Below are 13,801 nucleotides of genomic sequence, written 5' to 3'. Positions count from 1 at the left end.
CCCCCCTGATGGTTGATGTACGCAACAGTCGTCATGTTGTCTGATTGAAACCGTATGAACTTGGCCTTTGCTAGCTGAGGCCAAGCCTTGAGAGCATTGAATATCGCTCTCAGTTCCAGAATATTTATCGGTAGAAGAGATTCTTCCCGAGACCAAAGACCCTGAGCTTTCAGGGATCCCCAGACCGCGCCCCAGCCCATCAGACTGGCGTCGGTAGTGACAATGACCCACTCTGGTCTGCGGAAGGTCATCCCTTGTGACAGGTTGTCCAGGGACAGCCACCAACGGAGTGAGTCTCTGGTCCTCTGATTTACTTGTATCTTCGGAGACAAGTCTGTATAGTCCCCATTCCACTGACTGAGCATGTACAGTTGTAATGGTCTTAGATGAATGCGCGCAAAAGGAACTATGTCCATTGCCGCTACCATCAAACCTATTACTTCCATGCACTGCGCTATGGAAGGAAGAGGAACGGAATGAAGTGTTTAGAAGTTTTGTTTTTCTGGCCTCTGTCAGAAAAATCCTCATTTCTAAGGAGTCTATTATTGTTCCCAAGAAGGGAACCCTTGTCGACGGAGATAGAGAACTCTTTTCCACGTTCACTTTCCATCCGTGAGATCTGAGAAAGGCCAGGACTATGTCCGTGTGAGCCTTTGCTTGAGGAAGGGACGACGCTTGAATCAGAATGTCGTCCAAGTAAGGTACTACTGCAATGCCCCTTGGTCTTAGCACCGCTAGAAGGGACCCCAGTACCTTTGTGAAAATCCTTGGAGCAGTGGCTAATCCGAAAGGAAGCGCCACGAACTGGTAATGCTTGTCCAGGAATGCGAACCTTAGGAACCGATGATGTTCCTTGTGGATAGGAATATGTAGATACGCATCCTTTAAATCCACCGTGGTCATGAATTGACCTTCCTGGATGGAAGGAAGAATTGTTCGAATGGTTTCCATTTTGAACGATGGAACCTTGAGAAACTTGTTTAAGATCTTGAGATCTAAGATTGGTCTGAACGTTCCCTCTTTTTTGGGAACTATGAACAGATTGGAGTAGAACCCCATCCCTTGTTCTCCTAATGGAACAGGATGAATCACTCCCATTTTTAACAGGTCTTCTACACAATGTAAGAATGCCTGTCTCTTTATGTGCTCTGAAGACAATTGAGACCTGTGGAACCTCCCCCTTGGGGGAAGCCCCTTGAATTCCAGAAGATAACCTTGGGAGACTATTTCTAGTGCCCAAGGATCCAGAACATCTCTTGCCCAAGCCTGAGCGAAGAGAGAGAGTCTGCCCCCCACCAGATCCGGTCCCGGATCGGGGGCCAACATTTCATGCTGTCTTGGTAGCAGTGGCAGGTTTCTTGGCCTGCTTTCCCTTGTTCCAGCCTTGCATTGTCTTAAAGCCTTAAAAGTATTGCACACCAAATTTGGAAGCTTTAACCCTTAAAATAACGGAACCGGAGCCGTTTTAACTTTAACCCCTTTACAGTCCCTGGTATCTGCTTTGCTGAGACCCAACCAAGCCCAAAGGGGAATACGATACCAAATGACGCCTTCAGAAAGTCTTTTCTATGTATCAGAGCTCCTCACACATGCGACTGCATGTCATGCTGCTCAAAAACAAGTGCGCAATACCGGCGCGAAAATGAGGCTCTGCCTATGATTAGGGAAAGCCCCTAGAGAATAAGGTGTCTAAAACAGTGCCTGCCGATATTATATAACAAAAATACCCAGATTAAATGATTCCTCAAGGCTAAATATAGGTAATATATGAATCGATTTAGCCCAGAAAATGTCCACAGTCTTAATAAGCCCTTGTGAAGCCCTTATTTACTGTCTGAATAAAAATGGCTTACCGGATCCCATAGGGAAAATGACAGCTTCCAGCATTACATCGTCTTGTTAGAATGTGTCATACCTCAAGCAGCAAAAGACTGCTCACTGTTCCCCCAACTGAAGTTAATTCCTCTCAACAGTCCTGTGTGGAACAGCCATGGATTTTAGTAACGGTTGCTAAAATCATTTTCCTCATACAAACAGAAATCTTCATCTCTTTTCTGTTTCAGAGTAAATAGTACATACCAGCACTATTTTAAAATAACAAACTCTTGATTGAATAATAAAAACTACAGTTAAACACTAAAAAACTCTAAGCCATCTCCGTGGAGATGTTGCCTGTACAACGGCAAAGAGAATGACTGGGGTAGGCGGAGCCTAGGAGGGATCATGTGACCAGCTTTGCTGGGCTCTTTGCCATTTCCTGTTGGGGAAGAGAATATCCCACAAGTAAGGATGACGCCGTGGACCGGACACACCTATGTTGGAGAAAGTGCCCTTTATTTGTTTCAATAGTAAATCCTAGCGTTTGTAAAATGCTAGGATTTACTTTCACTTTAAGTACACTGGACGTGCAAAAAAAAAAAACACACAGAAATTCATACTTATAAGTACAAAATACAAAGCATAATTGTTGTCTTATAGTAAAATGGGCTGAACATGGGCGTTCCATGGGGGTGTATGAAATTGTCTCTCAAATCCAAGAGTAATCATCTAAACATATCTGCCCTACAAGATCTCACTGTTTTTTCTTGCAACTTAAAAGGTGGCGCCTTTTTTTTTTATCAAAATACTCGAAACACTGATTACTCTGAGAGGAAAATCTAAGCATAAAAAAATAACAGCAATTTTAAGGTACAGTACACTGAAAACATTGTAATATGATTTATTTTAGGCGTAAAATTAAAGTTTAAACATACGCCGGGTTCTCCCTGTGTACTTCGTCCTCCATTGCAAACTTTTACATAGAAAAAGAGCTCTCATTACTTCTATGGGATACAGCTCACCACTCGCAAGGACAGCCATTTTCTTTTATAAGTACACAAAGACTGTCCCTGCGAGGCTAAACGTGGTTTGTCAGATATTTGTGTGGGAACTTTAGATCATCGGGCCCTGTGTGTGTGTCTGGCTGCATCTGTAAAAGACAAGACTAGTTTCTAGTAAGGTGGGAGTGGTTTTAAAGTGATTGTAAATTTTAATGAATTAATGCCCAGTATCTAAAAATAATCTTAAGAACATGGGCACTTTAATTCATTAACATTTTTAAAGACGCTTCATTTTTAAAATATTTACCATTGAGTGATGGTAAACATAACGCCATTCTTCCGCCCGCATCTCCCACTTTCTTTAGCAGATTGATGATAAATACGGCTTCCTCCAATCGTTGTGTACCCCACAAGCTAGAAGCCAGATGGGGCATGCAATGATTGGAAGAAACCGGATTCGTCATCGATCTGCTAAAGAAAGTAGGAGATGCGGGCGGTGGAACGGCGGTATGATTACCATCACTCAGTGGTAAATATTTTAAAAATGAAGAATCTTTCAAAATTTTAATGAATTAAAGTGCCCTTGTATTTAAGATTCTATTTAGATACTGGGCAGTAATTCATTACCATTTACAATCACTTTAAGGGCTCTTGAAATTTAGGATCTTTGCCTCCTCACATTTTAAAAGGGCATTTTGTTAGTAAGAATCTATTTCAACCTATTTGAGTACACAATAAAAAGGGTCCTCATCCGATGTGTTCAGCTTGTTCATAGTAGTGCACTGCTGCTTCTTTAACAAAGGATACCAAGAGAATGAAGCAAATTTTATAACAGAAGTAAATTTTACATTTGCATAAAACGCTATTCTCTGTCTGAATCATGAAAGCAAAACATTGCGATTGATGTCCCTTTAAAGTAATACATATTTGGTTTCAACATTAAAGTCAAAACTAAACATACATGATTCAGACAACATTACATTTTAAGAGACTTGACAATGTAGTTCTATTATCAAATTGACTTAATTCTCTTAGTGTCCTTTGTTGAAAAGAGCATTATTTTTTGGCAGTTTTATATCCCTTTATATGTGATTAATAAAAATAACATAGGGATACTTTTGCACAACTTTCCTTTAATATAACACTGTAAAAGGAAAAATATATTTCATAGCAGTAGGACTTGGTCAGAACAAACGCATTTTAATGAATAATCCCTTTAGAATGAGAGGCATATTCCAGTGTGCTAATTCTAACCTTTAGCATCTCTTCGTGTATCCCAAAGTGCCCGTAGGAGCTGAAGTACACGCCATTCTCATCCTCACACAGGTCTGCTACAGCCCCACTGGATGACGAGCTAGTTTTCACATCTGCGTTCATCAAAAAATCCTGCGCAAGTTGTCTGTAATCAATTTCAAACACACCCTTGAGACAGACTCGATGAACCATGGAAATGAAATAAAAGAAGGGAGAGTGTATGTTGTGCAGATGGGATGCAAAATCTCCTAGTATAGAGGCAAGTCGCTAGCAAACCGCAGCTCCCTCTGCTGGACATATGTAATAATGCAAAGAAATAATGGATGTGCTCATAGCTAGCAAGTCATTCTAATATTAGGTTTTGAATAATGAAAGATCAAATCAGTTGACAAACATGTTTCTGTATTAAGTTGGAAAGAATAGGTAAAGATATTTTTAAAATGTTTTTTTAATGAGGTTTAGTGGAAGTAAATGTCCCAAAGCATTTACATAAAAAATCAATATACAACAGAGATATGAAAAAGACTTGCTATAAACTTTCCTATAGCATTGCAAAATTGAATATAATAACTGTTGTCTATAATCACTGAGAAAATGTCCCTTAAAGGGACATAATACTCATATGTTAAATAATTTGAAAGTGATGCAGCATAACTGTAAAAATATCACCTGAACATCTAGCAAGGCCCGGGACAAGCATCCCAACTGGCTGCTTAAAGACCCTTTACAATGGGGTGTGAAGACTTAGGACATTTGAGGTAAATATCTTCCTTTTTTACAGAGAGATGGTCAGGTGATATTTTCTAGTCAGCTTTTAATAGTTATACTGCATCACTTACATGTGCTTCAATATTTGGGTATCCTTTAATGTTCCTTTAATGTAATAAGAGTGACGCCTTTTGAAGTAACCAAGACTTATTTAAAGCATAAGTGGAAATATCAAGAGGAAGAGTTAGAAAAGGGTCACGTTTGGACCCAAGACAAACTACAAAACTGATAGAAATCTGTAAATAACAGATGTGAGTAAGACATGGTAACTGGGCAGGGCATCTTATTCATCCCGAATATATGCTTAAAGGGACAGTCAACACAAAAATTGTTATTGTTTAAAAAGATAGATAATACTTTTACTACCCATTCCCCAGCTTTGCACAACCAACATGGTTAGATTACCATACTTTATAACCTTTAAACCTCTAAATTTCTGTCTGTTTCCAAGTCCCTAAAGACAGCCCCATGATCACATGCTTTTGTATTTGCTTTTCACAACAGGGGAAGCTAGTTCATGTGAGCCATATAGATAACATTGTGCTGACGCCCGTGGATTCTAACAACACATCACTAATTGGCTTAAATGCAAATCAATAGATAAAGTCATGTGATCAGGGGGCCGTCAGAAGATGTTTAAAAACATGGTAATCACAGAGGTAAAAAGCGTACTAATATAACCATGTTTTCTGTGCAAAACTGGGGAATTGGTAATAAAGGGATTATCTATCTTTTAAAACAAAACTAAAATTAATTTGACTGTCCCTTTAACAGATAACATAACATATGATTCAGTTCTGTAAATGCAAAAAATTAAAAGGACCCAAGGATACGTGTAACAGAGTAAAAGAAAACCTTATTAAAACACTACGTTTACAAACACACCTAAAGCAAAGTTTAAAGTGAAGGTAAACACTGATGAATGAAAGCCCGTTTTTTAAAAATACTATTAAAAACAGGGGCACTTTCTTTCATCAAAGTTTAGAAAGCAGCCGTTTTGATTAAAAACTTACCTTTGTTCTTCTCACAGCCAGAGCAGCTTCCCCTACCCAGAGATCCTCTCTTCACACGTCAGCAATGACTAATCCGGCTTTCTCCAATCACGGCATGGCCTCAGGTGGGGGGGAGTCGTGAATGGAGGAAGCCGGATTAGTCATTGCTGACGTGTGAAGAGAGGATCTCCAGGTGGGGGAAGCTGCACTGTCTGTGAAAAAACAAAGGTAAGTTTTTAATCAAAACGGCTGCTTTCTAAACGTTGATGAATGAAAGTGCCCCTGTTTTTAATAGTATTTTTAAAAAACGGGCTTTCATTCATCAAAGTTTACCTTCACTTTAAGTAAATGTATTTTAACCCTTGGCTTCCATACAGGAATGTAATGCATTTTTAGTCCCGTCTAGAAGACAATGGGTTAAAGATGGGACTGTGGAAATGGCACATTCAGTAAATGAACCATAAAGTACAAAATATCTTACAGGCAATTGCTGTTGTAATTACTTGCTGGATAATTACCTCATTTTGTTAAGATCTTCAAGAGCAAGGGATAAATTTGCCTCTGCAGCCTGTGCCCTGCTTTCTGCGTGCTTCCAAGACTGATACAGTGATGGGTCTTCACCTACATTTGGGTTCTGATCTGCATCAGCGCCATCTTGATCCTCAACATCTAAAATAAACAAAAAGCAAAACGCATCAGGTTTCCTGGCGGTCACTCATTATTGCGTCCTGGCTAAATCCTGCCACTCAACCCTTAAAGGGACAGTAAACTCCTTGAGATTTGTATATAAAATGTTTACTTATGAGTAATGAAACAACTTTGAAATATACTTTCATTATTTATCCCCCCGCCCCTTTTTAGCAATTTATTGAACATGAAAAGCACCTGCTGACTTCTCATGACTAACTTGGTTATATATCTGGATATTGGGCAGGAGAAGTGGGGATTAGTCTAGATTATTTGATAGTCTGTGGAGGTCACACTGAGCTCTGAGATTGTCAAACACAGATAACTGTATTTTTATAGAATGCAGAACAGAGGTCCCAAATCACAAAGTGGGTCACTTGGGACCTCTGAAGAAGTTTAAATAGAATCATTCAAACACTGCAGAGAGAACCAAGAGAAGCTAGTATTGCATCAGTATTGACTGAATTTGGGTTACAATGTTTGAATACAGGTGGACAGAGCATACCTAACTTCATGGCAGAACATGCAGTGATCTGAGATGTCATCGCAGAAAATGCATCATGTCTGCAGAAAGAACAGGACACATGCAGGAACTATTAGTGCTTTCACTTTGCAGTGCTGCTCCACATCAGCCTGATCTCTTCAAACAGTGCTGTGCTCTGGCTGCACTATAAGTTTTCCTTAAAGGGACAGTATACACTCATTTTCATATAACTGCATGTAATAGACACTACTATAAAGAATAAGATGCACAGATACTGATATAAAAATCCAGTATAAAACTGTTTAAAAACTTACTTAGAAGCTGTCAGTTTGGCTCTGTTGAAAAGGTAGCTGGAAAGCCCACTGCGAGTGGCAAATAAGACACTCCCCCCCCCTCCCCCTTCTTTTGCATATGAAAAGACCCTTTACACAAACAGCAGCAAGCTGGAGAAGGTAGCTGACAGTATTCACATAAAACTTTGGGGCTTGGTTAGGAGTCTGAAAATCAGAGCAATGTTATTTAAAAATAAGCAAAACTATACATTTATTTTAAAAACATAATTTATGTAAGAACTTACCTGATAAATTAATTTCTTTCATATTAGCAAGAGTCCCTGAGCTAGTGACGTATGGGATATACATTCCTACCAGGAGGGGCAAAGTTTCCCAAACCTCAAAATGCCTACAAATACACCCCTCACCACACCCACAAATCAGTTTAACGAATAGCCAAGAAGTGGGGTGATAAGAAAAAAGTGCGAAAGCATAAAAAATAAGGAATTGGAATAATTGTGCTTTATACAAAAAAATCATAACCACCACAAAAAGGGTGGGCCTCATGGACTCTTGCTAATATGAAAGAAATGAATTTATCAGGTAAGTTCTTACATGAATTATGTTTTCTTTCATGTAATTAGCAAGAGTCCATGAGCTAGTGACGTATGGGATAATGACTACCCAAGATGTGGATCTTTCCACGCAAGAGTCACTAGAGAGGGAGGGATAAAATAAAGACAGCCAATTCCGCTGAAAAATAATCCACACCCAAAATAAAGTTTAAATTTATAATGAAAAAAACTGAAAATATAAGCAGAAGATTCAAACTGAAACAGCTGCCTGAAGTACTTTTCTACCAAAAACAGCTTCAGAAGAAGAAAACACATCAAAATGGTAGAATTTAGTAAAAGTATGCAAAGAAGACCAAGTTGCTGCTTTGCAAATCTGATCAACCGAAGCTTCATTCCTAAACGCCCAGGAAGTAGAAACTGACCTAGTAGAATGAGCTGTAATCCTTTGAGGCTGAGTTTTACCCGACTCGACATAAGCATGATGAATTAAAGATTTCAACCAAGATGCCAAAGAAATGGCAGAGGCCTTCTGACCTTTCCTAGAACCGGAAAAGATAACAAATAGACTAGAAGTCTTTCGGAAATTCTTAGTAGCTTCAACATAATATTTCAAAGCTCTAACTACATCCAAAGAATGCAATGATTTCTCCTTAGAATTCTTAGGATTAGGACATAATGAAGGAACCACAATTTCTCTACTAATGTTGTTGGAATTCACAACCTTAGGTAAAAATTCAAAAGAAGTTCGCAACACCGCCTTATCCTGATGAAAAATCAGAAAAGGAGACTCACAAGAAAGAGCAGATAATTCAGAAACTCTTCTGGCAGAAGAGATGGCCAAAAGGAACAAAACTTTCCAAGAAAGTAATTTAATGTCCAACGAATGCATAGGTTCAAACGGAGGAGCTTGAAGAGCCCCCAGAACCAAATTCAAACTCCAAGGAGGAGAAATTGACTTAATGACAGGTTTTATACGAACCAAAGCTTGTACAAAACAATGAATATCAGGAAGATTAGCAATCTTTCTGTGAAAAAGAACAGAAAGAGCAGAGATTTGTCCTTTCAAGGAACTTGCAGACAAACCTTTCTCCAAACCATCCTGAAGAAACTGTAAAATTCTCGGAATTCTAAAAGAATGCCAGGAAAAATGATGAGAAAGACACCAAGAAATATAAGTCTTCCAGATTCTATAATATATCTCCCTAGATACAGATGTACGAGCCTGTAACATAGTATTAATCACAGAGTCAGAGAAACCTCTTTGACTAAGAATCAAGCGTTCAATCTCCATACCTTTAAATTTAAGGATTTGAGATCCTGATGGAAAAAAGGACCTTGCGACAGAAGGTCTGGTCTTAACGGAAGAGTCCACGGTTGGCAAGAGGCCATCCGGACAAGATCCGCATACCAAAACCTGTGAGGCCATGCTGGAGCTACCAGCAGAACAAACGAGCATTCCTTCAGAATCTTGGAGATCACTCTTGGAAGAAGAACTAGAGGCGGAAAGATATAAGCAGGATGATACTTCCAAGGAAGTGACAATGCATCCACTGCTTCCGCTTGAGGATCCCTGGATCTGGACAGATACCTGGGAAGTTTCTTGTTTAGATGAGAGGCCATCAGATCTATTTCTGGAAGTCCCCACATTTGGACAATCTGAAGAAATACCTCTGGGTGACGAGACCATTCGCCCGGATGCAACGTTTGGCGACTGAGATAATCCGCTTCCCAATTGTCTATACCTGGGATATGAACCGCAGAAACTAGACAGGAGCTGGATTCCGCCCAAACCAGAATTCGAGATACTTCTTTCATAGCCAGAGGGCTGTGAGTCCCTCCTTGATGATTGATGTATGCCACAGTTGTGACATTGTCTGTCTGAAAACAAATGAACGATTCTCTCTTTAGAAGAGGCCAAGACTGAAGAGCTCTGAAAATTGCACGGAGTTCCAAAATATTGATCGGTAATCTCACCTCCTGAGATTCCCAAACCCCTTGTGCCGTCAGAGACCCCCACACAGCTCCCCAACCTGTAAGACTTGCATCTGTTGAGATTACAGTCCAGGTCGGAAGAACAAAAGAAGCCCCCTGAACTAAACGATGGTGATCTGTCCACCATGTCAGAGAGTGTCGTACAATCGGTTTTAAAGATATTCATTGAGATATCTTTGTGTAATCCCTGCACCACTGGTTCAGCATACAGAGCTGAAGAGGTCGCATGTGAAAACGAGCAAAGGGGATCGCGTCCGATGCAGCAGTCATTAGACCTAGAATTTCCATGCATAAGGCTACCGAAGGGAATGATTGTGACTGAAGGTTTCGACAAGCTGATATCAATTTTAGACATCTCTTGTCTGTCAAAGATAGATTCATGGACACTGAATCTATCTGGAAACCCAAAAAGGTTACCCTTGTCTGAGGAATCAATGAACTTTTTAGTAAATTGATCCTCCAACCATGATCTTGAAGAAACAACACAAGTCGATTCGTATGAGATTCTGCTAAATGTGAAGACTGAGCAAGTACCAAGATATCGTCCAAATAAGGAAATACCACAATACCCTGTTCTCTGATTACAGACAGAAGGGCACCGAGAACCTTTGTAAAAATTCTTGGAGCTGTTGCTAGGCCAAACGGCAGAGCCAGAAACTGGTAATGCTTGTCTAGGAACGAGAATCTCAGAAACTGATAGTGATCTGGATGAATCGGAATATGCAGATATGCATCCTGTAAATCTATTGTAGACATATAATGCCCTTGCTGAACAAAAGGCAGGATAGTCCTTACAGTTACCATTTTGAATGTTGGTATCCTTACATAACGATTCAATATTTTTAGATCCAGAACTGGTCTGAAGGAATTCTCCTTCTTTGGTACAATGAAGAGATTTGAATAAAACCCCAGCCCCTGTTCCAGAACTGGAACTGGCATAATTACTCCAGCCAACTCTAGATCTGAAACACATTTCAGAAATGCTTGAGCCTTCGCTGGATTTACTGGGACACGGGAAAGAAAAAATCTCTTTGCAGGAGGCCTTATCTTGAAGCCAATTCTGTACCCTTCTGAAACAATATTCTGAATCCAAAGATTGTGAACGGAATTGATCCAAATTTCTTTGAAAAAACGTAATCTGCCCCCTACCAGCTGAGCTGGAATGAGGGCCGCACCTTCATGTGGACTTAGGAGCTGGCTTTGATTTTCTAAAAGGCTTGGATTTATTCCAGACTGGAGATGGTTTCCAAACTGATACCGCTCCTGAGGATGAAGGATCAGGCTGTTGTTCCTTGTTGTGACGAAAGGAACGAAAACGATTATTAGACCTAAATTTACCTTTAGATTTTTTATCCTGTGGTAAAAAAGTTCCTTTCCCTCCAGTAACAGTTGAGATAATAGAATCCAACTGAGAACCAAATAATTTATTACCCTGGAAAGAAAGGGAAAGCAGAGTAGACTTAGAAGACATATCAGCATTCCAAGTTTTAAGCCATAAAGCTCTTCTAGCTAAAATAGCTAGAGACATATACCTGACATCAACTCTAATGATATCAAAGATGGCATCACAAATAAAATTATTAGCATGTTGAAGAAGAATAATAATGCTATGAGAATTATGATCTGTTACTTGTTGCGCTAAAGCTTCCAACCAAAAAGTTGAAGCTGCAGCAACATCCGCCAAAGATATAGCAGGTCTAAGAAGATTACCTGAACACAAGTAAGCTTTTCTTAGAAAGGATTCAATTTTCCTATCTAAAGGATCCTTAAAGGAAGTACCATCTGCCGTAGGAATGGTAGTACGTTTAGCAAGAGTAGAGACAGCCCCATCAACCTTAGGGATTTTGTCCCAAAATTATAATCTGTCAGATGGCATAGGATATAATTGCTTAAAACGTTTAGAAGGAGCAAATGAATTACCCAAATTATTCCATTCCCTGGAAATTACTTCAGAAATAGCACCAGGAACAGGAAAAACTTCTGGAATAACTACAGGAGATTTAAAAACCTTATCTAAACGTTTAGATTTAGTATCAAGAGGACCAGAATCCTCAATTTCTAATGCAATTAGGACTTCTTTAAGTAAAGAACGAATAAATTCCATTTTAAATAAATATGAAGATTTATCAGCATCAACTTCTGAGACAGAATCCTCTGAACCAGAAGAACCATTATCAGAATCAGAATGATGATGTTCATTTAAAAATTCATCTGAAAAATGAGAAGTTTTAAAAGACTTTTTACGTTTACTATAAGGAGGAATAACAGACATAGCCTTCTTAATGGATTTAGAAACAAAATCTCTTATGTTATGAGGAACACTCTGAGTATTAGATGTTGATGGAACAGCAACAGGTAATGTAACTTTACTAAAGGAAATATTATCTGCATTAACAAGTTTGTCATGACATTCAATACAAACAACAGCTGGAGGAACAGCTACCAAAAGTTTACAGCAGATACACTTAGCTTTGGTAGCTCCAGCACCAGGCAGCGATTTTCCAGAAGTATCTTCTGACTCAGCTTCAACATGGGACATCTTGCAATATGTAATAGAAAAAACAAAATATAAAGCAAAATTGATCAAATTCCTTAAATGACAGTTTCAGGAATGGGAAAAAATGCCAGTGAACAAGCTTCTAGCAACCAGAAGCAATAAAAAATGAGACTTAAATAATGTGGAGACAAAAGTGACGCCCATATTTTTTTAGCGCCAAATAAGACGCCCACATTATTTGGCGCCTAAATGCTTTTGGCGCCAAAAATGACGCCACATCCGGAACGCCGACATTTTTGGCGCAAAAGAACGTCAAAAAATGACGCAACTTCCGGCGACACGTATGACGCCGGAAACAGAAAAAAAAATTTGCGCCAAGAATGACGCAATAAAATGAAGCATTTTCAGCCCCCGCGAGCCTAACAGCCCACAGGGAAAAGTCAAATTTTAAGGTAAGAAAAAAATTGTTTTATTCAAATGCATTATCCCAAATATGAAACTGACTGTCTGAAAATAAGGAATGTTGAACATCCTGAGTCAAGGCAAATAAATGTTTGAATACATATATTTAGAACTTTATAAAAAAAGTGCCCAACCATAGCTTAGAGTGTCACAGAAAATAAGACTTACTTACCCCAGGACACTCATCTACATGTTGTAGAAAGCCAAACCAGTACTGAAACGAAAATCAGCAGAGGTAATGGTATATATATAAGAGTATATCGTCGATCTGAAAAGGGAGGTAAGAGATGAATCTCTACGACCGATAACAGAGAACCTATGAAATAGACCCCTTAGAAGGAGATCATTGAATTCAAATAGGCAATACTCTCCTCACATCCCTCTGACATTCACTGCACGCTGAGAGGAAAACCGGGCTCCAACCTGCTGCGGAGCGCATATCAACGTAGAATCTAGCACAAACTTACTTCACCACCTCCATAGGAGGCAAAGTTTGTAAAACTGATTTGTGGGTGTGGTGAGGGGTGTATTTATAGGCATTTTGAGGTTTGGGAAACTTTGCCCCTCCTGGTAGGAATGTATATCCCATACGTCACTAGCTCATGGACTCTTGCTAATTACATGAAAGAAATAAAACTTTATGGGCTATATAAATAGATCATCTACAAAACATTTATGCAAAGAAAAAATGAATGTATAATGTCCCTTTAACACAGCACATCCACAGCAAAATTCTGTTTGAAGTGAACAGTTAAATATGCTGTAGCGCTGCAAAGCAGCAGCACATTGATTGTTGACTGGCTTTCAGATTTGTTTTAAAACCAACCTCCTAGCCTTCCCCAGTATGCAAAGCTGTTTTGTTTCTGAATGTTAGACATTCTTATGAGCAATGCACCTTTTATTACTACATTTCTATGTTAGAGCAAGAGAAAAGGAAACAACTTTATTCAAGAGACATTTTAAAAAAAATTTTTTGTCTGCAGCTAATTTGCAATCCAA

The 13,801-nt window shown here is 39.2% G+C and overlaps 1 protein-coding gene across 1 annotated transcript in view; it reads right to left on the bottom strand.

Moving 5' to 3' along the window:
* Positions 1-13,801, bottom strand: part of PRMT3 (protein arginine methyltransferase 3) — a 606,280-nt gene that overhangs the window by 539,773 nt on the left and 52,706 nt on the right. Inside the window, exons 6-7 of the mRNA XM_053720370.1 lie at positions 6,352-6,502; positions 4,074-4,218 (exon numbers count right to left, since the gene is read on the bottom strand). Coding sequence (XP_053576345.1) covers positions 4,074-4,218; positions 6,352-6,502 — 296 coding nt within the window. The remainder of the gene's footprint in view (positions 1-4,073; positions 4,219-6,351; positions 6,503-13,801) is intronic.

Source organism: Bombina bombina, chromosome 7 (genome assembly GCF_027579735.1).
Source record: "Bombina bombina isolate aBomBom1 chromosome 7, aBomBom1.pri, whole genome shotgun sequence".
Classification (NCBI taxonomy): domain Eukaryota; kingdom Metazoa; phylum Chordata; class Amphibia; order Anura; family Bombinatoridae; genus Bombina; species Bombina bombina.
This window is presented reverse-complemented; position numbering and strand designations above follow the sequence as displayed.